At 35.9% G+C, this 25,215-nt stretch overlaps 2 protein-coding genes across 4 annotated transcripts in view; both read left to right on the top strand.

Moving 5' to 3' along the window:
* Positions 1 to 97: 97 nt before the first annotated feature.
* anxa11b (annexin A11b) lies at positions 98 to 11,851 on the top strand. Its single transcript, XM_077501762.1, has 15 exons — positions 98 to 207; positions 2,113 to 2,482; positions 2,581 to 2,618; positions 2,749 to 2,874; positions 2,953 to 3,040; positions 4,447 to 4,541; positions 4,633 to 4,746; positions 5,808 to 5,898; positions 7,149 to 7,228; positions 7,398 to 7,454; positions 7,539 to 7,632; positions 8,770 to 8,865; positions 9,082 to 9,140; positions 9,348 to 9,470; positions 10,455 to 11,851. Exons 2-15 carry the CDS (start codon positions 2,122 to 2,124, stop codon positions 10,512 to 10,514), a joined length of 1,482 nt encoding a protein of 493 aa, XP_077357888.1. The 5' UTR covers positions 98 to 207; positions 2,113 to 2,121; the 3' UTR covers positions 10,515 to 11,851.
* A 3,352-nt stretch (positions 11,852 to 15,203) lies between these two features.
* Positions 15,204 to 25,215, top strand: part of LOC144004974 (disks large homolog 5-like) — a 40,233-nt gene continuing 30,221 nt past the window's right edge. For all 3 annotated transcript variants that reach the window (XM_077502735.1, XM_077502736.1, XM_077502734.1), the window contains exons 1-2: positions 15,204 to 15,945; positions 23,738 to 23,806. In XM_077502735.1, the coding sequence (XP_077358861.1) occupies positions 15,633 to 15,945; positions 23,738 to 23,806 (382 nt within the window). In that variant the 5' untranslated portion in view covers positions 15,204 to 15,632. The remainder of the gene's footprint in view (positions 15,946 to 23,737; positions 23,807 to 25,215) is intronic.

The following is a 25,215-nucleotide window of genomic DNA, read 5'->3' as shown; positions in this document are numbered from 1 at the left end:
TCAGCAGAGCGCAAAGGTTGTTGTTTTTTTCCCCCTAAGTCCCCCCCCCCCTCTCTCTCTCTCTCTCTCTCTCTCTCTCTCTCTCTCTCTCTCTCTCTCTCTCTCTCTCTCTCTCTCTCTCTCTCTCTTTAACTTGTGCTCCAAGGACACACCCTCTGCTTCTTCTACTCCCCTATCGACCCTCTCTTCCTGGAGCACACAGTACACGTAAGTAAGGCTACTTTTACTTCTCATTTAAAAGACAGACTTTTTGTTTTAACTACACTCAAACAACAACGTCCATTGTTGAATTATTGTGCTGTTGTTTTCTCACCTTTGCCAGTGGAATGTAGCCCCCCTCCCCCCTCCCCACCCAAACCGGAAAAGATAGGAGCAACGGGAAACGTTGCATCATAGCATAGCGATCAAACTAACCGTTTACATATTTTTTTTTCGGTCGTTTAAATTGTAATTTGTTTTCGCCATTCTGCAGTGAATTAAACGCAAACAAGCTAATAAGCGGATGCTAAAAAGGAAGCTATCTCTCGAGGGTTGCCGGGGTGGGTGTGCACTGTGCAGAAGGGGTCGTTGTTATGTAACGTCAAATGACATCAGGCGAATAAATAGTCATCAAATATTTGGAAAGGAAGTTTTCTTTTTCTTTTCATTTTATCGTCATTGCGAAGACGAGCTTGTGGCCAGTTCCAAAATCACACATCCGATGATACCATGATGTGACTTTACCTTCGCGTGAACTTTTGTAAAATCGTCAAAGTGGAAACAAACTAGTGTCCAAAAAAATTTTCATCTTCCTAAACTCAATATAAAAATAAACGTAAACTTTCGGCCTTTTACTTCGTTTTAACAAGATGTTTTGTGCTCATTTCTACTTCCTTAGTCGTGTTGGTAAACTTCCGGCGAGTTTCAAGGTCAAAATGAGGAAATAAAAAAATAAAATTTAAAAATGTTTTTGTTTTTTGTTTTTTGTTTTTTACATTGAAACATTTTCATGTTTTGTACCAAAAAATAAATGATTGTCCTTCTACAGTGTAGAATCTACACAGTGTACATGCTGCACTCCAACTTCAAGTTTTTGGCAACATAAATTAATATATTCATTTTTTTTTAATAATTAAAAAATATAAATACAAATAAAATAATGAATTTTTAAATGTGTAAACATTTTCTTGTTTTGTACCAAAATTAAATGACCGTCCTCTGCACAGTGCACAAGCTGTACTCCCAAGTTTTTGCCAACATAAATAAATCAATAAATAAACATATATTCTTATAAATATATATCACTATGAATTGTTTGGTCAAAAAGGAACTTCCAGAATAAAAGTGTTTCTATTTTTTTTTAGTTGGTCTTAATATTTTTAAATGCTTAAAAATGTTCTTGTTTTGTACCAAAAAATAATCATTTGAATGATCGTAATTTCAATTATTTCCAAAATAATCGTGATTATTTTTTCCATATTCGAGCAGCCTTATTTGAAGGTGTTATTTGACCAGGTAACGGCAGTATTACACAAAACTGTTTTTTTTCTTTCTTTTTTAAAAATTGTTATTTTTTTGACACAAAAATCGATTTTTCCGGAACCTGTCATCGGCTTTTCAAAATTCTTGTTGCGTTTTTAGTACTCCGATGATTGAAGTGACCAGACTCAATGTTTTGACAGTTTGTCATTTTGGGGAATTTTTGTCATAGAGCTAGTGAAATAAAGATAAAAAAAAAAAAATTGAAAGAATAAGAAAGAAGACTTAACTAGAGGAAAGTGAATGCGCGTGACCATGAACACACTTCTTCCCGTATTTATTCCGAACATGCAGTTTTCTTGGCATGAGTGAGTATTCATTCAGTCAGTAGCAACAGTTGTGGTATGTCAACCACGACAATCCAATGGAACGAAGGTCACACAAAACGGGAATCTATTGTGCTGTGTAAATATTTATTCTTTTGTCAGCCCACAACTAACAATGGTCAATTGCGCAGTTTTTTTTCTTTTGATACAAATGAACACGCAAGAGCTTTGGGGAGCCAATCACATGATCAGGAAGTCAAATACCACAATGAGCCTGTTCCTGTTGAGATCACATTTTAATGAAGTGGCCACTTCCTATCACTCTCAGGTTGTGAAGATGAGCTACCCGGGTTATCCTCCTCAGTCAGGCGGCTACCCACCGCAAGGGGGCGGATACCCGCCGCAAGGGGGCGGATACCCACCGCAAGGAGGCGGATACCCACAGCAAGGGGGCGGATACCCACAGCAAGGGGGCGGATACCCACCACAGGCGGGAGGATACCCACCCCAAGCTGGGGGCTACCCCCCACAGGCAGGCGGCGGCTACCCACCCCAGGCGGGCGGTTACCCCCCGGCAGGAGGTGGTTACCCACCCCAGGGTGGCGGCTACCCCGCCCCAGCTGGAGGTTTCCCACCTCAGGCCGGAGGATACCAACAACCTCAGCCTGGAGGAGGCTTTCCGTCCATGCCTCCGGGTGGTAAGGACACAAGTGCTTCATTTTGACTCCACAAAAAAAATGGATGAAACTTTTTTTTCATTCATTTTTTCTTTTTCTTTTTTTTTCTTTTTTTACAGGTGGTGGCTGGGGGGCGGCACCAGGAGGCTATGGTGCGGTACGTAAAATCCCTGTTTACTCTGGGGGGAGAAGTTACAAATATGTTGCGCCCGCTAGCTTGTCTCCATGAATGCTATTTGTTTAGTAATGCGTGCCAATACTGACCTTTGACTGCCCTGTGTTTGCAGCCAGGGGGCGCTCCACAAGGATACCCAGGTGGGGCGGCGCCTGGCCAGCAGCCCATGCCCAACTACCCCAGCGGAGGCGGATATGGAAGCGGAGTTCCAGCCAATCCTCAGGCACCCGCCATCCCTGTAAGATGACTCAAGTTTGACCACAAAATGCAAAAATGCACTCTTACTGTAATTTTTCTTCTCATTTTGAATCATTAGAAGGGCTACAGGGGCACCATTAAGGACTTCCCTGGGGCCGATCCACTGAGGGATGTGGAGGTTCTTCGGAAGGCGATGAAGGGCTTCGGTGAGTTGTTGACTTTGGTGCAATATGGAAGTGTCAGGAGTTAGCTACACAATTTTGAAGCGTTTGGATGATGGGAAAAAAATGGGCAAGTATATAAAATGAAATGAGGCTTCCAAATCATTCTCTTCTGCTCACGGATGTTGTGGGTGTGTCCGCCAAATTCGCTGAAAACACCACCCCGCTTAATTGTTTGTTGTCAATCAAATAACTTGATTATCATAAATAATAATACATACTTAATTTTATACTTGATGTTCATACTTTTGTTAACATACAAGTGGAAAAAAAATGTTAAACTAATAGAAATATGGCTGCATCTTTTCATCAATGATACGATAATTTCATAATTCATAAAATTGAGTTCAAATTAAAAAGATGTACAGTACTATAAAACAAAATGTGTGATATTGATTTGCGGTGACTGGTGAGGTCATTTTTTATACCTTGATGAAGAGCCCGAAAAATAAATATTTTGGTCATTATTATTATTATTATTATTATTATTATTATTATTATTATCAATGTATTATTTAATGCATTTAATAATTTATACTTATCATAGGTATGAAAAATGATTGTCAATTGTCAATCAAATACCTTGATGAAGAACCCGAAAAACAAATATTTATTATTATTATTATTATTATTATTATTATTAATTTATTATTTAATGCATTTAATAATTTATACTTAATATAGGTATGGAAAATTGATTATTATTGTCAATTGTCAATCAAATACATTGATGAAGAACCTGAAAAATAAATATTTTGTTATTATTATTATTATTATTATTATTGTTGTTGTTGTTATTGTTATTAATTTATTATGTAATGCATTTAATAATGTAATAATTCATTCTTATCATAGGTATGAAAACCTATTATTATTGTCAGTTGTCAGTCAAATACCTTGATGAAGACCCTGAAAAATAAATATTTTTGATTATAATTATTATTATTACTGCATTATTTAATAATTTATTATGTAATGCATTTAATAATTTATTCTTATAGGTATGAAAAATTATTTTCAATTGTCAATCAAATACCTTGCTGAAGAACCCAAAAAATAAATGTTGTTGTTGTTGTTGTTGTTATTATTATTATTATTATTATTATTAAGTTATTATGTAATGCATTTAATAATTCATGCATATAATAGGTATGAAAAATTATTGATTATTATTGTCAATTGTCAATAAAATACCTTGATGAAGACCCCAAAAAATAAATATTTTTGTTTCCATAAAAGAAAAGGACGTTCATATTTAGCATTCTGTACCAACCAAACTACGGTAGTCTGTCACTTTAAAACGATGGTCCACACCAAACAGTTGTATTTATTTATTTTTTGCAGTCGCATTGCACTCTCTCATTGTTTTTTTGTTTTTTTTGTCTGTCCAGGCACGGACGAAAGTGCCATCATTGAGCTACTGGGAAGTCGAAGCAACAAGCAGAGAGTTCCCATGGTGGCGGCCTACAAAACAACTTATGGAAAAGTTTGTGCCACATGACTCATTTTTTTCATATGATGATGGACACCAAGATGGCCGAGAATCTTTTCCTATGATGTCACTTTTTTTCCCGCAGGATTTGCTCCACGATCTGAAGTCGGAGCTGACTGGCAACTTTGAGCATCTGGTTCTTTCCATGATGAAGAGTCCGGCGCACTTCGACGCGTCCGAACTCAGGGAGGCAATCAAGGTTGGCAGATTCCCACTTACTCGTCTTTGAAAAACACTCAGGCATTGTTGGAATTTTTTTTTTCTTTCCACATTTCATCTTATTGCCATGGTAGATAGATTTATTTATTTGCTTTTACTGCAACACTCTTGCACACTCTATGACAATGAGAGCGTCACTGCCACCTACTTTAGTGGAGGTACAATTCCACTTTATTCTAGTATGTAAAAAAAAAAAAATGCCTAAAATGAGTTTTTTATTTTGAGGAATTCTTTGTGAATCTAATTTAAAAGGATACTTGACTCATCGAGCCATTTTCAGCGGTAAAAATTTAATATTTTGTCTATAATTAATGTGGTAACGTCATTATTATTTTTTTCATGTACCTTACTAAAAAGTAATTTTTCTACTTGCTGTCGACTGATGATGACATCACGTGTGCTGAGGAAGTAGGTAACAGCCAATCATGGCTCACCTGTTTTCTGGGTTTGGTCAGTAAACTGAGCCATGATTTGTCGTTACCTACTTCCTCAGCACAAGTGATGTCGTCATCGGTCAACAGCAAGAAGAAAAATTACTTTTTAGAAAGGATACTTGACTCATTGAGCCATTTCCATTGGTAAAAAGTTTATATTGTATCTGTAATTAATGTGGTAACTTCATTATTTTTCATGTACAATTAATACCATTAAAAAGTAATTTTTCTACTTGCTGTCGACTGATGATGACATCACCTGTGCTGAGGAAAGGCAATGGCCAATTATGGCTCACCTGCTTTCTGGGGTTGGTTAGCAAACTGAGCCATGATTGGTCGTTACACAGGTGATATCATCATTAGTCAACAGGAAGTAGAAAAATTACTTTTTAAAGGTACTAATTGCACATGAAAAATAATGAAGTTAGCACATTAATTATAGACAAAATATTCACTTTTTACTGCTGAAAATGGCTCAATGACTTAAGTATCCCTTTAAGAAATGAAGAAGCTCATTTAAAAAAAGAGAGAGATTTGAAATAGAAATGTTTTGATTTGCAAGCTTGGGCATGGGCATGCTGCTCATTTTCCATTTTTTTCCTTTCAGGGTGCCGGCACAGACGAAGCTTGTTTGATCGAGATCCTCTCGTCTCGCTCCAACGCGGAGATTCGGGAAATTGCCAAGATTTATAAAGCAGGTTAGTTAGCAACTTTTTTTTTCTTTTTTTTTTTTTTCAAAACCATGAATACAGTGCAAGAATATTATAGTTTTCAAATTTTTCATTTTAGTTAGTTTTGATTTTGTTTTGAGCATTATTTTTTTTAAATTTAGTTTTAATTAGTTTTCGGGGCGGTTCTGTTAGTTTTTATCATTTTTAGTTATTTAATAAATGCTTCGTTCTAGTTTAGTTTTAGTTAGTTTCAGTATTTTTTTATTTTATTTTATTTTTTTATGTGTATTACTTGTGCGCAATATTTAAAAAAAAAAAAAAACACCATGGGAGCGACGTCATCTTTTGGTGCTTTTCTATTGGCTGCTGCTCGACACATTCAATCGTCCTTTTTCCAGATAATATCACAATAAATGGACTTCAAATCATATTTAAAATCATCCTCAAAGGTTCATGCATTAAATTAATTACCAAAGACGTAAACGAAGGACATTTTTTGCTATCATTATAGTTAGTTTCAGTTAATTTTCGTTTTTTTAAAAAGCATTTTATTTTATTTCACTCACAAAATTGTTTCGAATTTTATATTTATTTTTTTGCGTTAGTTTTAGTTCACTAAAACAATCCTGATACAGTGCTGTGTACCTTGCCTTACAAGTGCCCCAACTTAATTCATTTGCTCCCAAAAACGTATATATACGTTTTTTTGGTTTTGTTTTGTTTTTTAAAAATAATGTTTTCAGTGTCCAAAAGACTCATTTATACGTTTTGTTAGTTGTTTTTTTATGCTAAAGCATACAGGAGGCTTTGAAGCAGCCTCTCAACTGCAAAGAACGGTTGCAGAAATGGTCGTTATTACACAAACAACCAGCAGATGGCAGTGGAGTATAAAAGATCAACCAGGGCCATGTTGAAAACGAGCTCAATTACTCACACTTCTAAATAGATTTGTGAAAATTGATTAAACTTAAATATATTCTAATGTTAATTGCTGCAAAATGGAAACAGACAGAAATATACTTTTTTTCCTGATGAAAGAAGAACCTTTAATCTTTCTTTTGATAGGTTCCATGTTTTTATAGTAATAGAACACAATATTCTGTCGACCTTGCAAAATGAGTCAAAATCCAGTAAAACAGCCGGGTGGAACAGTGAAAATGGCTGAATGAGTTAAGATTAAGCAGATGATGTCCAGCACTTTTTTTTTTTTTTTTTTTTTGTCACATACATTGTGACTAATGGCGTCCAATTCCCTAAAATGTTGCGCCTTATTCCAGAATACGGCAAAAGTCTGGAAGACGCCATCAACAGTGACACGTCCGGTCACTTCCGAAGACTTCTAGTTTCCCTCTGCCAGGTAAAAAAAAAAAAAACACGAACTGTTTTGATGTTATGAGATTGTTTTAACCATCTTGTTGTATGACAAATGTTTGCTCCATGTACAGCACTTTGTTTGCAGCGGTGCTTGTTCTCTATAAATAAACTTTCTTTAGCTAAATGGCATGCATTCTGTCTGATTGCTTCAGGGCAACCGCGATGAAAGGGAAAATGTCGACATATCTCTGGCCAAACAGGACGCTCAGGTAGCAATCCTGCAATCATTGACTCACGACTTGCTGCTGCTTCTTGCGTTTCAACATTTTCTGTTTTCTGTGTCTCTTTGACAGAAACTGTACGCCGCGGGGGAGAATAAAGTGGGCACGGACGAGAGTCAGTTCAACGCCATCTTGTGCGCCCGGAGCAAGCCTCACCTGCGGGCTGGTGGGTTGATGATCATCTTGGCCTAATTTCCTTTTCTCAGTTAAAACTCTACAATTGTGTTATGTTACAACACAAATGCCAAACCCAAAAGCCACATCATAGTCATGATCATGAAAATGGTGCAAATGCATATTAATCCATATGATTGGATTTGAAATTAGAAGTCGAAGGGAAAAAACTAACAAATACTGTGTTTCGGTATGCACATTTTTTTTTTATGGAAAAAAAAAAGTGAAGAAAAACTGCAGTTTTGGTACACATTTAATGCCAAAATAATAATAAAAAATAAATATTTTCTTTTATAGGAAAAGGTACCACTGTACTCAAGCTTGAACATGTATTTTTTTCAAAAGTCATTTTTAATACATTTACAAAAAAAGTGAAGAAAAACTGCAGTTTGGTACAGATTTAATACCAAAATAATTAAAAATATATATTTTCTTTAATGGGAAAAGGTACCAACTGTACTCGACCTTGAAAATTTATTTTTTTCAAAAGTCATTTTTAATACATTTACAAAAAAACTTAAGAAAAACTGCAGTTTTGGTACAGATTTAATGCCAAAATAATGCAAGAATTATTTTCTTTAATGGTGAAAAGGTACTTTACTCAAGCTTGAAAATGATTTTTTTTAAGTAATTTTTAATACATTTGCAAAAAAAAAATGCAGTTTTGTTACAGTTTCAATGCCAAAATAATTAAACAATATTTTCTTTAGCAGGAAAACTGTACTCGAGCTGGAAACGTATTTTTTTTAAAGTAATTTTTAATACATTTGCATAAAAAAGTGAAGAAAATTTGCAGTTTTGGTACAGATTTAAATGCCAAAATAATTCAAGAATTATTTTCTTTAATGGGAAAAGGTACCACTGTACTCAAGCTTGAACATGCATTTTTAATACATTTGCAAAAAAAAAAAAGTGTTTTTTCACATTGCCATTATGGTGTTGCATGTAGAATTTTGAAGAAATGTATTGAAAACTGAAGAGCGGTGAATACATTTTTCACTGGGCTCCATTCACTTTTACCAAATTTTCCAATTTTGAGATGAAAGATGATAGATTTTTATTTTTCTCTATTTAATAATAATCCTGTCGCATCTGATTGTGGACTTTTTTTTTTTTTTTTTTATTGTAGTCTTCCAAGAGTACCAGCAGATGTGCGGTCGTGACATCGAGAAGAGCATCTGCAGGGAAATGTCGGGAAATGTGGAGTCTGGCATGGTGGCCGTGGGTAAGCAAAGCAGCAACAAGTTATTAAAATGCAAATCAAAGTCAAACTACTCACCCTCAGCTAGACAGATAGTTTAAAAAAAAAAAAAAAGCCGGTTTGCTTGTTTTTATGTTCTTAAAAGTATAGAAATTATTACAAGTATTGAAAGTTGCACATTATCATATGTAATATTTCAATGAGAATATCATGTTTGTTTGTTTGTATTTCTTTCTCAAGTGAAATGTATCAAGAACACCCACGCCTACTTTGCCGAGCGACTGCACAAGGCCATGCAGGTAAAGGCAGCCTTTCGGTAGCCAAAACATATGTTTTTATTATTTTATTTATTTATTTATTTATTTATTTATCTATTTATTTATATTTTACACTTTTTTGTTTTTGTTTTTTTGCAATTATGACAGTAAGTTAAAAAAAAAAAAAGGGGTGAAAAAAAAACAAACAAAAAACGACTCAGGCCTAACGATTTTGCCTTTGGGCCCCAGGGTGCCGGGACCAAGGACAGGACTCTGGTCCGGATCATGGTGTCCCGTTCCGAGATGGACATGCTGGACATCAGGCAGGTGTATGTGAAGACGTACGGGAAGTCGCTGTACACGCACATCTCCGTAAGTCTGACCGCCGCACTCGGCTTTCCTCCCATTTTCACCAAATGTTCATTCAGTACAAGAGTCATTAAAGTACACCAGAAAAGTTTGTAATTGCTTGCAGCTGCCACAAGATGGCGGCAAACTGCTACTTTGTGGTGTGCAATAAAATAGAATAAAAAAATTTGGCTGCACTTGATGAAGAGCTGCATCTACTGTTGAAAACTGTTGATTTTTTTATTTTTTTTTAAGAGTGGTTCGTAGTGTAATTTTATTCCTTTTAATTACACTTAATTAATTCATTAATTAATTACATTGAATTTAGTATTTAGAATAAATATGTTTAAAACATATACTTTTAGATTTGATTTTTAAATTATATTGTTTTTTTGTCGTGTAATTTAATCTCCTTATATTAGATTTTTTTAAATATAATTGGGGCATGATTTATATATTTATTTATTTATCTATTTATTTATTTATTTTATTATTATTTTTTTGTGGCATATGTAATTTTATCCCCTGAATTCCTTTGAATTAATTTCTAGCGTCCAAGTCTCCATTCATGAAAAGCTTGTTTACTCCCCTTTTTAGTCAGAAATGTGTTTTTGGTGAAACCAACCATCTTCTCAATGAATTAATGAACATTCACGCATTCACTCTCAACCATTTTCACAGAAGCAATCCCCTTCGCCCCCAGCGGTTTCGTTTGATTTGGACTGATTTTTGCAAGGCCCACAGAATATTGTGTTCTATGGCTAGGAAAACATAGAACCTGCCAAAAGAAAGATTAGAGTCTCTTCTTTCATCAGGAAAAAAAAAGTATATTTCTTTCTGTTTCCATTTTGCAGAAATTAGCATTAGAATAATTATAGCTAAGTTTCATCAATATTCACATTCCTGGTGAAAACACTGGCCAAAAGAGCTTGTTGCAACATGGCCCTGGTTGATCTCTTATACTCTGTCTTTTAATGTTTGTGTTATTTTTTTTTTTTTTTTTGTCAGGGAGACACCTCCGGCGACTACAAGAAGCTGCTGTTGAAGCTTTGCGGCGGTAACGACTAAAAAGAAGATGAGCTATCACAAGGACGACACGACACGTACAGTACATACTCAAAATACTACCTGCAGCCAGTTCGTCCATATTGTCGCATATTTAGACGTGTCGTCGTTATTTGTTGTGGTTGTTGCTTGCCAAATTATTAATTAAAAACTACATTTATATGCATTTTTAACATAATCAAATCATAGAAGCACGTGCCTGGAAATTTTACGTCAAATGAAATGAAGACATTATTAGGTGGGTCATCATCGGAATGACAAAATAGGAAAAGTCTTTAAAAGTACTTTTTTTTTTTTTTTTACACCACTTCAGTTTTTCCACATATTGTGATGTTAGTGTCATTCTAAAATTGGAACCAATAAATTTTTTTTTCAATGTTATTATGTGGACGTCTACATCAGTACAGTGGTACCTTGACTTACGAGCTCACGCGCTTTACTCGTAAGATTCACATCTCAAATCGTCTTTCCCCCATTGAAATGAATGGAAATGCCAGTAATCCATTCAAACATCCTCCTCCAAAAAAGAAAAAAAAGAAAAAAGAAATAGCACTCAGTGTAGCATATTGTACTTTATTAAAACATATAGTAACATAAGTAATAGTGCACACCTTGCTTGCCTGGGGGAATTATAATACTGCACTCGTACCTCACGTTTGCGCTCTCAAATCAAAGCAAAAACTCGCCCCATCGACGACGACAAATGAGGTATTTAATATTTAATATGACTGTGAGGTGACCACGTGAAATAATGGTGGCCGGATGTTGTGATGTCGCTGCCGCCATCTAGTGGCAGAGTCAAGGTACCACTGTATTTGAAAGTTTGTATTTTTTGTTTTTTATTGTTTTTTTTGTTTTTTATTGTTTTTTTTGTTTTTTTCCAGCAATTTGTACTTTAAAAGCCAACTCATTGGTGCTCTCCTGCCAAGTGATTATGTGCAAGTATTTTTTTTTTTAGTATTTATTCACAAATTGTAGAAAAATATATTATTTGTGTTTCTTTTTCTTTTTCTTTTTCTTTTTTTTTGGGGGGGTGGGGGGGGCTCAATACATTTCAAATACATGCAATTAATGCCTGTGTACTAACATGAAGTACTCGTGCCTGCTAGCCTATGCAAATTAACCTGCGCTTTATACTACATTACGCTTTAGATGACTGAAACGTTTTTGTTTTTCTTGTCATTCCTTGTTGGTGCCCCTTAAGGGCGCTGTCAACACATTTTGCAACTGAATCTTTTTTTTTTTTTTTTTTTTCTCACTTGACAATCTTGCCATATACAAAACATACAAACTAATACCATAACTGTTACTTCAATTAAAAAAAATATATACACACATTACATCATACCGCCTTGGGTTTATTTATTTATTCCCCCCCCTCCTCCACTGCACACGTGTGTCAAGGTGCAACAAAATGTGCCTTACGTAAGCGATTAGCGTGTGATGAAATGGTTGCGGACAGCCGAGCGAACGGACGGCGTCGTCCTCGCGGGCTATAAATAGCGTCCATATTGTGGATGTCCACGGCCTCCCTCGCAGGGCCACACAAACGACTCAGCTGGGCTCGAGCGCTCATCCATCAGCAAACAGGCCGGCGCACGGATGAATATTTGATGGCGATATTTGGTGATACCTTGCTGGAAATAGACCGTCGTGCTTTTTAGCGGGACAACAGCCTGGCTCCGCCCCCGCCCCAACAAACCCTGATCGTGATTTCCAGACTGTCACGGGGTTTTGAAATATTCACTCGGAAGGATGCACGAAAACGCTCATATGTGCAGTGACTCTCATCTCACATTCGTTAGGGACACCCGCACGCTATCTTGGTCCACAATTGATCAGTCAAATCAATTCCGATTGACCTCTCTGACCTCTGCGTTTGCGATCATGGATTGTGGAACACAAGTGTGAAAGTGCAAAACAGAAAAACAAAAGTAAAAATTAATTTATTTAAATATTTGTCCTTAGTTTTGTTTAAAATGCATTTTATTATTTTTTATTATTTTATTTAGATTTTTATTATTTATTTATATCTGCGATTTGCTGGCAACCAGTCCAGGGTGTCCCGCCTACTGCCCAAAGCCAGCTGAGATAGGCTCCAGCACCCCCGTGACCCTTGTGAGGAATAAGCGGTCAAGAAAATGGGTGGCTGGATATTTATTTATATTTATTTTATTTTTTTGCACTGTAAATGCTTAATTTAATTAGATTTTAAACATAATTTCATTAAAATATAAATGTTTAGTTTTTTATTTTGACTAAATTATATTCAAATATGTATACCTCATTTTTTTAACTTATTTTTATTCAAATATTTCATCTAATTGACATTTCATTTAGTACTAAATTTATTTAAATGTATATTTTAAGTATAACTTAATTTAATTAGTTTACTCAATTTCATTTAGATTATCATTTACATGATAAATATTTTATTTAATTGTATTTTAATTTGACTAAATTCTTTTCAAATTTACAAGTTATATTTGTAATTGCATTTATTTTCTTTTTTAAAGTAAATTCTTTTAAAATGTTTATTAGTATTTATATTATTTTTTTTCTTTTTATAAAGACCTCTAGTGAAAGTTAATTATACTGTATATTTTAAGTAGGATATAAAACTAGTATGTCATGTCTGAGGTGATTGCAATCCCTAATTATTATAATTGTCTCTCTTTATTTGTTTCCTTTTCACTGTTATGCTGTGACGCTTTAAGTTCTAGGTTCCAGTTCCTGTTCTATGGTTATCATCATGATGGCTGCGGTTCATCGTGTCATAATTTGCCACAAAAACAAGACCTGCCCGTCCTGCCCGTTTTTTTGTTTTTGTTTTTTTTTGTGGCGTGTTTGAAAGACCTGGGCAGCCCCAAATGATGATACAACGCGCTCCGAAACAACAACAGTGTGACATTTAGGCTTTTTTTTTTCTTTTTTCTTTTTTTTTTACACGGCTCCGCAACGCCCCCCACTTGGGGAATTTGCATTCCAAATTCTTGTCGGGAGCCACAAGGATTTTCTCTGCGGGGAAAGTCTTACATAACCATTTGCATTGTTTCAAACATGGAGAGTGTATGTGTGCTGATATAGGAAGACACAGTCCTTCGTTGAAGTGGATTTCACTCCATATAGATGATGTAACGCTTTGTCTGTCTGCCTCTGACTGTCTCTGTCTATCTGTCTGTCTCTGTCTGTCTGTCTGTCTAGCTATCTAAGCCTAGCCTAGTCTAATCGAGCCCAGCCTAATCTAATCTAATCTAATCAAATAATCTAATCTAATCTATGTTAATTTCATCAACGGAAACTAAACAAAAATAATTTTGTCAACACACATTTTTCACTGGACTAAAACCCTCATGAATAAACAATAACTTGGACAAAATCAGTATTTAATCATTTTCGTCGACTAGTGAAGACGAGACAAAAATGTACTTCATAAAAACTGGACAAAAATCTATGGACGTTTGAGTTCATGTTCAAAAAAACGAGACGGAAGTGATATGATTTTGTTAAATCTTGTTTCTGCTAATCTGGCACTGTAATGTGACACTGTCATGTGACACACAGCACAAACACATGGGACTTGACAGGAGGTGGATTCACGGTGAATGTTTAAAAAACAAAAAACAAAAAAAAAACTAAACTAAAAGTTATAATGTATCATTAATCTAATGGCTACAACGTTCCAACAATGTTTATGCAACCGCTAACAAATGTTAGCTAACTTGCTAGCTCATAGCATGGAGTCATAGTAGCCACTGTAATTTAAATGAACGTGAAGTTGATTTTCACAAAAAGATGATTGAAATTTGAAGTGAAATAGTTTTAGAGCCGAAATGTTCAACATAATGTGCTGACAAAAAATAAATAAATAAATATATATATATATATATATATATATATATATATATATATATATATATATATATATATATATATATATATATAATATAAATTATTGTCCTGACTAAAACTAGACTTGACAGTTTTTGTTGACTAAAACTATATAAATAAACTTTTTCTTGGACTAAAATAAAGACTAGAATGCTAGATTTATAGTCAACTAGAAATGGATTAAATAAAAAAGTGATGAGGTTGACTAACTGATTAAAAAAAAAAAGTGTGACTAAAATTGGACTAAAACTGAGACAAAATTTAAAAATGGCAGATAAAATTAACTATCTAGCTAGCTAGCTTTGGAATTTGTTTTGAATGTTTTGTTGCTTTTAGGGAAATTTTTATTCACAAATGCAGATATTTTAAAACAAAACCATGTCTGCTCCATTGAAAGAAATGACTTTTTACTATTTTGTAAATCTTTCAAATTGGTTATGGATAGTGAAGCCCCTCATTTAGTTTCTTTATTGGAACGATTTGATTTATTATAGTCCTCTTACAAGTGTCATTTCTGTTGAATGTTTTATTTTTATTATTTTTTTAATGTTCAAGAATGCTTATACTCAGTCTGTGTCAAGTAACTTGTCGTTTGATGATACAAATGTGCCTTGTTTGTGTACAATTGCTAAAAAAAAAAAAAAAAAAAAATCTAGTTAGCTAGCTAGCTCGCTATCTAATCTATAATCTGTCTGTATGCATTGTATTTCGACTCTACATTTTGTATTTCTATGCTACGTGTGCAGCGAGCCAGGTGCGTCCAACTACCAGGCCACGCCCATTTTTAAAGCCTCCCGGAAAAAAAAAAGGAAAAAGAAAAAAAAGGTCCCGTGCTCGGAAACATGAGTGTTTGGTCTTCTTCTGCTCCGGCTCGTCTCTAATCGAGTTGGCACTACTTTGCCACCACTTTTCAACATGTCCCAACAACAACTGGCGTGTACTTGGCGAACATCTCGTAGCGCCGAGCGAGCGCGGCTTTGACGACGACTTTTACCCCCGGGGAGGGACGGAGAAAGAGAGAGAGAGAGAGAGAGAGGGAAAAAAAAGTGTTGTCATCTCGGCGCCGTCAACAAACATGGCTACTCGTCGTCTAGTAGCACCAACCGAACCGGGTCGCCTCTCCGTCACCGTCTTTTTCCGTTTTGTTTTTCTCGCGTAAAGCTTGGAAAGTCTCCGGCGGAAGGATTTGATTAGCCACAAGCGAACCGAGGGCGGCGGTGGCGGGGAGCCATGGATCCGCGGCACAGGGACTTTCTGGAGAAGTGTCATCACAACTTGGCCGAGTCCGTCACCGACGCCGACCAGCTGGTGGAGGTTCTGTCCCGGGGAGGCACGCTGAACCCGGCCGAGCGACACGAGTTGGCCCGCGGCGGCGAATGCGGCGGGGCGGAGAAAGTGGAGCTCCTCGTCAAGATCCTGCTCCGCAAGGACCGGGACCACTTCGCCGACTTCTGCTCGGCCCTGGAGGAGACCAACCCTCACCTGCGCTCGGTGCTGCTCACCGGCACAGGTACCGGGCTCGTGCCCGTGCACCACAGCACCGGTAAGACGAAAATACGTGCAATTTCCTCACTTGGATGAAGCCGAAGTAGATATTTGACAGTACATGGACCAACAAGAACTCAAATTGGGTCAAAAAGGGACTGACAACTTTCTGCAATTGACCCAAAAAAGTTGGGTCACGTGAATAACTCACAAAACGACCCCAAAATGGGGGCTTTGTGGTTCGTTAATTTAATTTGGCCCAACTTTTTTTGTCTTAAATAACTCATGGATGTTGGGTCAATTCATTTTTGTTCAATTGTGTTATTCAATTAATCAAAAAAACAAGTTGGGCCAAATGAATACCCGAACAACACAAACCCCCCAAATTCTGTTGCTTGTTGGGCTAATAATTTCAGTTGACCCAACTTTTGGGTTGAAGTAAATATTTTTATTTAACTTTTAGGGTTGGTCGGTTCTTTTTTTTGACTCAGTTCAATTGAGTTATTAAATTTAGTGATACCGACATGTTTTTTTTTGTTTCTTTTTTTCCAAGGCTAATACAATACAAATTATTAGTAGTCAAGGAGGCCGATAACCGATATTTCAAGCCGATATTCATTTGCAGTAAAATAGAAAAATATGACTTTTTTTTTTTTTAACTATATTGACAGATTTAAAAATATAGATAAATACATAAATAAATATAAAAACAAATAACAAAAATTGCAAAATTGCACGGAGCTTCCAGGGTCATTAGCATATAGGCTGAATTTAAAAAAAAAATAAAAAAAAAAAAAATATATATATATATATATATATATATATATATATATATATATATATATATATATATATATATATATATACAAAAATTAAAAAGCAAATAATTAGATCCCTAAAAATTTCTACTGTAAATATTTTTTTAAATAAAATTTCAACATAATTTCTTTATTTTTGTATTACAAAGTGTAGGGAGTTATTTATTTATTTTTAATTAAAAAGTGTGTAGGGAGTTCCTGTTTTTTATAAAGTGGAAATTTTAAATGGATCCATAAATGAAAAGTTCCCTGCATCTGACTGCCAAATTCATGCGAATGTAGCTCATTTGGGTTTTTTTGTTAGGGTTCTCATAAAAGGTTTCAAAAGATCTTCGTGGTGAAAAATGGTCTGAAAATGTTCCCAAATGTGTGTCTATGAACAGTAAGGTTGGGAATCTTTGACTGTCTCACAATTCGATTCGATTCGATTACGATTTTTGGGTCTACGATTCAATTCAGAATCGATTTTTTTTATTCTCGATTCAAACGATTTTCAATTCAAAATTATTTGACAAATGATTTCTGCTTCAATTTACAGATATGCACAACGTTGTCATGATGTACTCCAGTCTGCTTTGCAAGACAAAATGACAAATAGAGACGTTAAAGTGTCTTTTTTTTAGTTTTTTTGTTTTTTTTTTGTTTTTTTTTTAAAGCAATTATTGATTTTGTATTGTAAGTGCCTTTTTCCACAAAAACAGCATGTGGGCTACAACTGCCCTTTCCCCTTCTTCTTCATTTCTAATTTAAATAAAATCAATTTTTGGGTATTAATATCGATTCGATTAATAAATGAGAAAAATCGATTCTTTTATGAATCGATTTTTTTGGCACACCCCTAGTGAACAGCTTACAATTCCTGATGAAAACTCCAAATATGGCTACGTTCACACGTATTCACTGCTCAGTGACATACCAGCTTTATCGGCCTTCAGATTCAAAAAATGGCAGATGCCGATATTTGGCATTTGCCTGCCTGATAATCGGTCTATCCCTAATTCAATGAACCCCAAAAAAGCTGGGTAAAATGAATAACCCACAAAACAACCCCCCAAAAATGTGTTGCTTTGTGTGTGGATTAGTCATTTAATTAGACTGAACTTTTGGAGTCAAACAACTCAAAAAGTTGGGCCGGTCTATTCTTGACCCAATTTGGGTTATTTTTGACCCAACTGTTTTGAGAATGTGGAACGCTACTGAGCAAACTATATCACAAAAAGAGTGTATTTATACTGTATCCATTTAGCTTTAGCAAATTAGCATTGAATGAATCTTGACGCCCGTCTCAACCGATTTGAGGCAAACGGCATAAAAAATTTAAAAAAAAAAAACACCCGGGATTGGTCATCAGTCAATCAGAGGGATCAATTTTGACCTGATGTTAACTGCTGCCCCCCCCCCCCCCCCCCCCCCTCCAAATCCAGAGTCTGAATGTTTTTTTTGTTTTTTGTTTTTTTTAAATGGACTTAAAAGCCAATCTAACCATTAACCAAATCAATGTGGCCTGCAGTGCTTTGTAGGGACAAAGGGTCAACACGGACACGCACAAAAGAACGTTTTGTTTCGCATCGTTAACTGGACAGTTAAAAATGCTGGAACATTTCCAGTTATTCTAGATGGGAAGTGGAGGTGGTGTTAAACATAAATATAAACATTTTGTTTTGTAATAAGCTCACCTCGCCCACAGGTGAAGGCATTTAACTCTTTGACTGCCAAAGACGTTTCATGATGATTCGTAAAATTCCAATGAATGGAATGCGATCTTTCATTGAGTAGCCACATTGTATATGTAGTAAAGGCAAAAAATATTCTTTTTGCCTTGAAAGATGAGTTAAAATGCTCAAAAGCGGCTGGCACTGTGGATTTTTTTGTTTTGTTTTTATAACGCCTGGCAGTCAAAGAGTTAATGGCTCTGTTCTGTTATTTTTTTTGACATATTGTGCAGCCCTAGTATCTATTATCGGCCGTATAATTCTTTAAAATGCTTAATATCAGCGCCGATAATCGTCCCGGCTGATAATGGGTCTATCCCTACTTTTATGTTCTGTATTTTTGTGCCAATATGATTTAAATCTTATCCCTGAAAATTTGTCCTATTTCCACCACCATCTCGTTTGCGACTCTGCGCTCTCGTGTCGGCGAGCCGAATGGCGACGTCGTGTCAATTATGCATTTACCCTCCCCGTATTATTTATAGGACGGCGTGAGCTTCCCTGAGCTTTTTACCGTTTTGTTTTCGCTGCATTTCACAATTAAGCAGTGTACGTGAAAAATCCGCCGCCGATGCGCTAAAGAGCTCTTTTGTGCGCGCGCGAGGGGTGCGTGCACTGCAGCAAAAAGTGGGCGAGTCGACGCAGAGTACAGGGCGGACAGGTTCCTCCGGTGTGTGTTGTATGCGAAAAAAGGAGAAGAGTTGCAAACAAAGGTGTGAAGCCACCCACTTTCTCTCCGTTTAACATCGTTAAATGCAAATCGTTTCCCATGCGAGCGTGTGCCCTGTGGGCCCTTCTTTAAAATGGGATTCAAGACCTGCTGTAGCATATGATGTTGGATGCAGAGCTGAGCGAGATCTTCCGTGACAGCCAGCAGCAGCGCACGATGATTCTATTTCACTTACAGTATTTGTCAACATTTTTTTTTTCCATTTTGTCACCAATCGCCATAGTCGCTCACACTAAAAGCAGGTGCACAAACTATTTGCTTCTTTACATTCTATTTAAGTCATTTGCTACCAAAAATGTATAAATATATTCTATTTTAAATGTTTTAAGTGTCCCGAAGACGTATTTATACATTTTTCTTAACATTTTTGTGATGCTAGAGTCTAGCAGCTAGACCATACAGAAACTTTGACACAGCCTCTTAATTGCGAAGAACAGTGGGGGGGGAAAAAGGTAATTATTACACAAACGGGCTGCAGGTGGCAGTAGAGCAAAGGAGAGCCACCAGGACCATGTTGAAATGTAACGACCAATCACAGCTCACCTGTTTTCTCGGTTTGGTCATGTGACATTCACAAGCTGAGCTGTGATTGGTTACCTGAGCACATTGCAATGTCATTTTCAGTTGGCAAGTTGCAAAATGTGTTTTTAAAGGTACTAATTTTACATGAAAAATAATGAAAATATCCAATTTATTATAGACAGAATATTAACGTTTGACTGCCAAAAATGGCAAAATAAGTGAAGTATCACTTTAAGTGTTATTTGAGATTGTAGGTTGTAGGGGTGTTAAAAAAAAAAATCGATTCGGCGATATATCGCGATACTACATCGCGCGATTCTCGAATCGATTCAATAATCGGCAGAATCGATTTTTTTTTAATTTTTTTTTTTTTTTTTTTTTTTTTTTTTTTTTTTTTTTTTTTTTTTAGGATTCACACCTTGAGCATGGAAGAATGTTATATGAACGGCACATTAAGCCTTAATATTTTTATTTTAATGCTGTTCAAACATGAAACAGATTACAACCTCTATAAGACTGAAATTTCAGATAAATAAATAATACATTTTCATATAAATCTTACACTCTACAAGCTTACTGATTAGTATTTTCTAAATATGAATGAAAAAAAATCGCAACAATCGACTTATAAATTCGTATCGGGATTAATCGGTATCGAATCGTGACCATTCGTATCGGGATTAATCGGTATCGAATCGAATCGTGACCTGTGAATCGTGATACGAATCGAATCGTCAGGTACTAGGCAATTCACACCCCTAGTAGGTTGTTTGTATTACTGTAATGTACAAAAGCACAATATTGTATTTATTTATTTTTTTTAGTATGAGCTCTTTTAACAGTATTGTTTTTTTTTTTTGTATCACCAACCTCCCCACAATATCGTGATAATTATCGTATCGTGACCTTCATATTGTGATATCATATTGTGATATTTCGTTACATCACTAATGTAACATAACTCAAACTGCGCATGCTTTTTAGTAGTGTAATGTTGAGGAATCACTGCCTAAAATGTAGTTGTAATGAACTTGTACAATTTGTTTATTTGTTTTACAAACTTTGTTTAAAATATATATTGAGCTTCACTGTGTTGGTTAGCAGAGAAGCATCCACATGGCCTTCTCCGAGAGAGACTTTTCGAGAATTATCCTCGAAGGTGAACCCAGATGAGACACTGGCGTGTCAAAGGTCAGAATCTAGCGCGCACATGTGACTCATATAGGCGAGGCGGCCACACAGTGAACCTTGCCTGGCGCTGACGCTCTCGCAAACGGTCATGAGAAACTTTGGCGAGCACCAGAACAAAAGGGGGCTTGATCCATGGGATGTCGCTGTTCCCGAGGCACATCCAATTTTTTTTTTTTTTTTTCTAACCCTCTTTCACTCCTCCTCGCCTGGAGGGGAAACGACACTGTATTCTGAATCAAACTAATCGTCTGTTTTACTAGCAGGAGTTTTGGAGCCCAATATGGGACAAATACTGGCTTCTATTCTTTCCTGATGATTGCAAATACAGTGGAACCTTTTTTAAGTTGGGACTGGAACACAATTTGTAATGTTGTGCAAGACCGATCATTCAACTAACAACTAGCATGAAAATATCCACAGCAGCATTTGTACTGCTCTGAAAACGAGTATTTTATTTTCTAGTTGACTCAAAATATCAGTGTCGCCCACCTCGTAACTGGAGCACGTAAGAGGGAGCACATATATCTGATGCGTTTTTTGGCCTGTAACATGTTGACTTCATATGAACGTAATGCACGTGACTTTGGAGTCAGCCAGTCGTCTTCAAATGCTTGCAAATGCTGCTGCTTTCCTCTTAACTAGATTACACAAGAGATAAGTGTTTTATTGTTTTTTTTTTTTTTACATAAAACATGCTTGCATTCGTAAATAAGTTTGAACATTCTAATCCGTTTGAATGTACTTGTAGTCTAAATGCAACAAACAGCATATTTTCCCATAATATCATGGGGTATGAATTGTGTGAAACGTTTGAGCGTACTCGATGGTCCATTTTTTTTTAAATGTATTTATATTTAGTTCAAATACAAATAAAGCACCATATATTGTTAGAATCAGATGTCAGGTAGATATTGTGACTAGTCAAAAATGTTTACTCCACATTGACAGTTCCACACTTCGGTACTTTATAAATATAAAGTTGCCCCCCCCCCCCCCCCCCTTTTTTTTTAGGTTGATTTTACAGTGGTTATCATTCGGAATGTTCAAATGGGGAAAAATGTGCTTGTAAGTAAATTGATCCCACCCTCCCCCCTCCCATCAGAAAAAAACAAAACAAAGAATAGTTTACATTGTGCTGTAATTGCCGATCAATGCTTCACGGTGTTGCTTTTGTCTTAATGAAAATCCTCTACTCACTTCAACTTATTTACTTGCTGTAAATTGGTGCCGACAAAGTAATACTTTTTATTGCTTTGGTGGTTTGAGCACAAAACAGTGAGGTTGACTTTTTCTGATAATAAAACCAAAAAATGTGTGACTTTGCGAATGCAGAAATACGGAGGTTCACTGTACATGTATGATTCTCCGTATTTTTATTATTTTTTTTCTTGACACTTTTTCAAAAAAGCTCAACAGGAAATTTTAAAGGGGCACTTGACTCATTGAACAATTTTAAGCAATGAACGGGTCCTACTTTGTCCAGAATGAATTTGATAGTTTCATTATTTTTCATGTGCATTAATACGTTAAAATTTTTTTTTTCTTTTCTTTTTTTTTTTTTTACTTGCTGTCGACTGATGATGACATCACCTGTGCTGAGGAAGTAGGAAACAGCCAATCATGGCTTACCTGTTTTCTGGGTTTGGTCAGTAAACTGAGCCATGATTGGTCGTTACCTACTTCCTCAGCACACGTCATGTCATCATCAGTCGACAGCAAGTAGAAAAATTTACTTTTTAAAGGTATTAATTGTACATAAAAAATATCAAAGTTAACACGTTAATTATCGACAAAATATTAACTTTTTACTGCTGAAAATGACTCAATGAGTCAAGTATCCCTTTTAAGAGCATTTGTTTCCATCATTTCCAAATGCAAAAGTGGTTCTAAACTAGGGGTGGGAGGAAAAATCGATATCACAATATATTGTTGTGCTCTCTGTTGCAATAAATTATCGATACACTGACGGTAGATATCGATATATTGTGTCCAGTTGTGCAGTGTTATGTTAGAAATGTTTATGCACTTTATTTTGTCTCACTTTACAATGTTTACAGTTAAAAGGCTCAGAGGCAGTGAGGCACTATGCAGAACTTTGTACATTGTACAAAGTTTTGGCATTGAATAAATGCATAATTAGACATTTTCCTTTTTATGGGATTTTTTAGTCACATATTGTGATATGTTGCTATTTTTTTTTGACAATATATCAAAAATCGTAGATATAGTGTATCGTGATATTATCGATATTGTGAGCCAAATATCGTCATAGTATCTAATCGTGGTTTACCCATATCGTCCCACCCATATTCTAAACACATTCACACCCTTCAAGCTTTTGATATAATATCTTCTTCATATGTGCTTCTGGCGCATTCATCACCACAACAACCCTGTGACCAATTGAACAGATTTTGACTTGTACGCATGCTTGACAATTGCCATCTGACAATAAGGGGACAGTGTTGCGTTTATGCAGCTGACTGACTTTCTAACGTCGTCTTCCTCCAGCGTCTTGTCAGTTTTGTGCGCTACTGTCAATTGTGAGTCACACAGTTGGGCTACAAAAGAAGGCTTTTCACTGGGCTTCTGTGTGATCTTGTCACCGGAGATAAAAGGCTGCGGCCTTCTTTGGGGCCCCGGCCAGTCTCTATTCACCGATAATTAGCAACTCTCTGCCGTCAGACCCGCGGGCCCCGTCATCCCCATTCGGGGAAAGTCCCACCTCATTATTCCTCCGGCTGGACCTTTCTGCTTTTTCTCATTTTCTTTCTTTCTTTCTTCCTCGTCGAGGCTTGCGAACGTAAGCTGAGATAGATGTTGGACCCAATGATCAGCTGACTGACTGCCGACTTTCTTTTGTTCGCTTCCTCGCAGGGTCCACGTACAGCGTCTTGTCCACCATGCCGTCAGATTCTGAGAGCAGCGGCTCTCTGAGCAGCGTTGGTGAGTTGCTTTTCATATTCTCATGATTTTGTACAGAACGGTAAACCTCCAGGCAGCAACAGCTGAGTCAGTTACAAGGTGGAAAATTCCCAATAAAGTTTCCATGGGAAGTTAAGATGGGGAATTTTGGAAATATTACAAATTGTGATTGAAGGTCCATGCAAAATAGAGAACTTTCCATGCCCACGTGCATTGTGTTTTTTTCCACTACAATCGAGCGATTTCATTGATACGCGAGTAGTTTCTTGGACAGAAAAATTACAAGTAAGCGTTCGACAATAGCGAATTGATGACTGTAAATGAGTTATAAAGTCAATTTATAAATAGAATATAAAAAGAAAAGTCAACAGTAGCTACTGTGATCATCTATTGCTTGGTCACTCTTCCACAAAAAAAAACAAAAAACAAAACAAAAAAAGCACAAATATATGAATAGGCAAATTTGCAATGCTAATTTGGGAATCAGTTACTGACTGTACTTACTGTAAATTGTAAATAATTTGTCAATGCACATAAATTGTAAATAAATACATGAATAAAATTGACAGTATTTTCTGTATCAATTCATTCACAAAAAAAGCCAAAAAACACGAATACGTAAAATTCGCAGAATTGTTTTTGTTTAGAAAATTTTGCCTATCGAGGGTTTAATGTGGATTGCAATTAATTTATAAAATATCATATGAACATAATATCAAACTATAAAACTTTAAATAAATGAATGTATTAAGTGTATCATCAAAAAGATGCATAGGCAATTATTTCAGTGAATAGTTTGTTCGACAAAACAAAAAAATAAAAATTTGTTAGTTTGCAGATGGTAATTTGTGAATCAGCGATAGTTTACTGTAACTTGTAAATATGATCTGTGAAGCTAATATAAATTAAATACATGGACGACTAAAGGAGCAGCAGCATCTACTGCATTGTTCTATCTTGTACAAAAAGAATGCGATATAGGTCTAACTTTTCAGCAAATGCTTTTCTACAGAAATGAATCACAAATAATTATTGTTACATTTTTTACTATTCTCCAGTTGGTGCACCGTAGCAGAAGGGTGTCAAACAGAGGTGCAGTGCAGTTAACTCATTTGCTCCCAAAAACGTATAAATACGTTCTATTTTAAATGTATTAAGTGTCCCAAAGACCTATTCATACGTTTTTTGTTGGGGGGTTTTTATGCTAGAGTATACAGAAGGCTTTGATGCATCCTCTCAACTGCAGAGAATGAGTGGTAAAAAAATGGTAGCAATTACAAAAACGGACAGCAGGTGCCAGCAGTGTATAAGAGATCAACCAGGGCCGTGTTGAAAACAAGCTTATTTCACCACAATTCTAAGCAGATTTGTGAATAATGATGAAATTTAGCTCTATCCATCCATCCATCCATTTTCTTGACCGCTTATTC

This window comes from Festucalex cinctus, chromosome 17 (genome assembly GCF_051991245.1).
Source record: "Festucalex cinctus isolate MCC-2025b chromosome 17, RoL_Fcin_1.0, whole genome shotgun sequence".
NCBI classification, from domain to species: Eukaryota; Metazoa; Chordata; class Actinopteri; order Syngnathiformes; family Syngnathidae; genus Festucalex; species Festucalex cinctus.
Note: the sequence above shows the minus strand (reverse complement) of the source record. Positions and strands in the feature narration are given on the sequence as shown.

What these genes read in the sequence shown, in the direction of transcription:
- anxa11b (XM_077501762.1), top strand. Translation starts at nt 2,122, where the DNA reads ATGAGCTACCCGGGTTATCCTCCTCAGTCAGGCGGCTACCCACCGCAA. An exon ending in CTCAGGCACCCGCCATCCCT is followed by an intron (nt 2,875 to 2,952) that starts GTAAGATGACTC and finishes TTGAATCATTAG; the next exon opens with AAGGGCTACAGGGGCACCAT. An exon ending in TTCTAGTTTCCCTCTGCCAG is followed by an intron (nt 7,229 to 7,397) that starts GTAAAAAAAAAA and finishes TGATTGCTTCAG; the next exon opens with GGCAACCGCGATGAAAGGGA.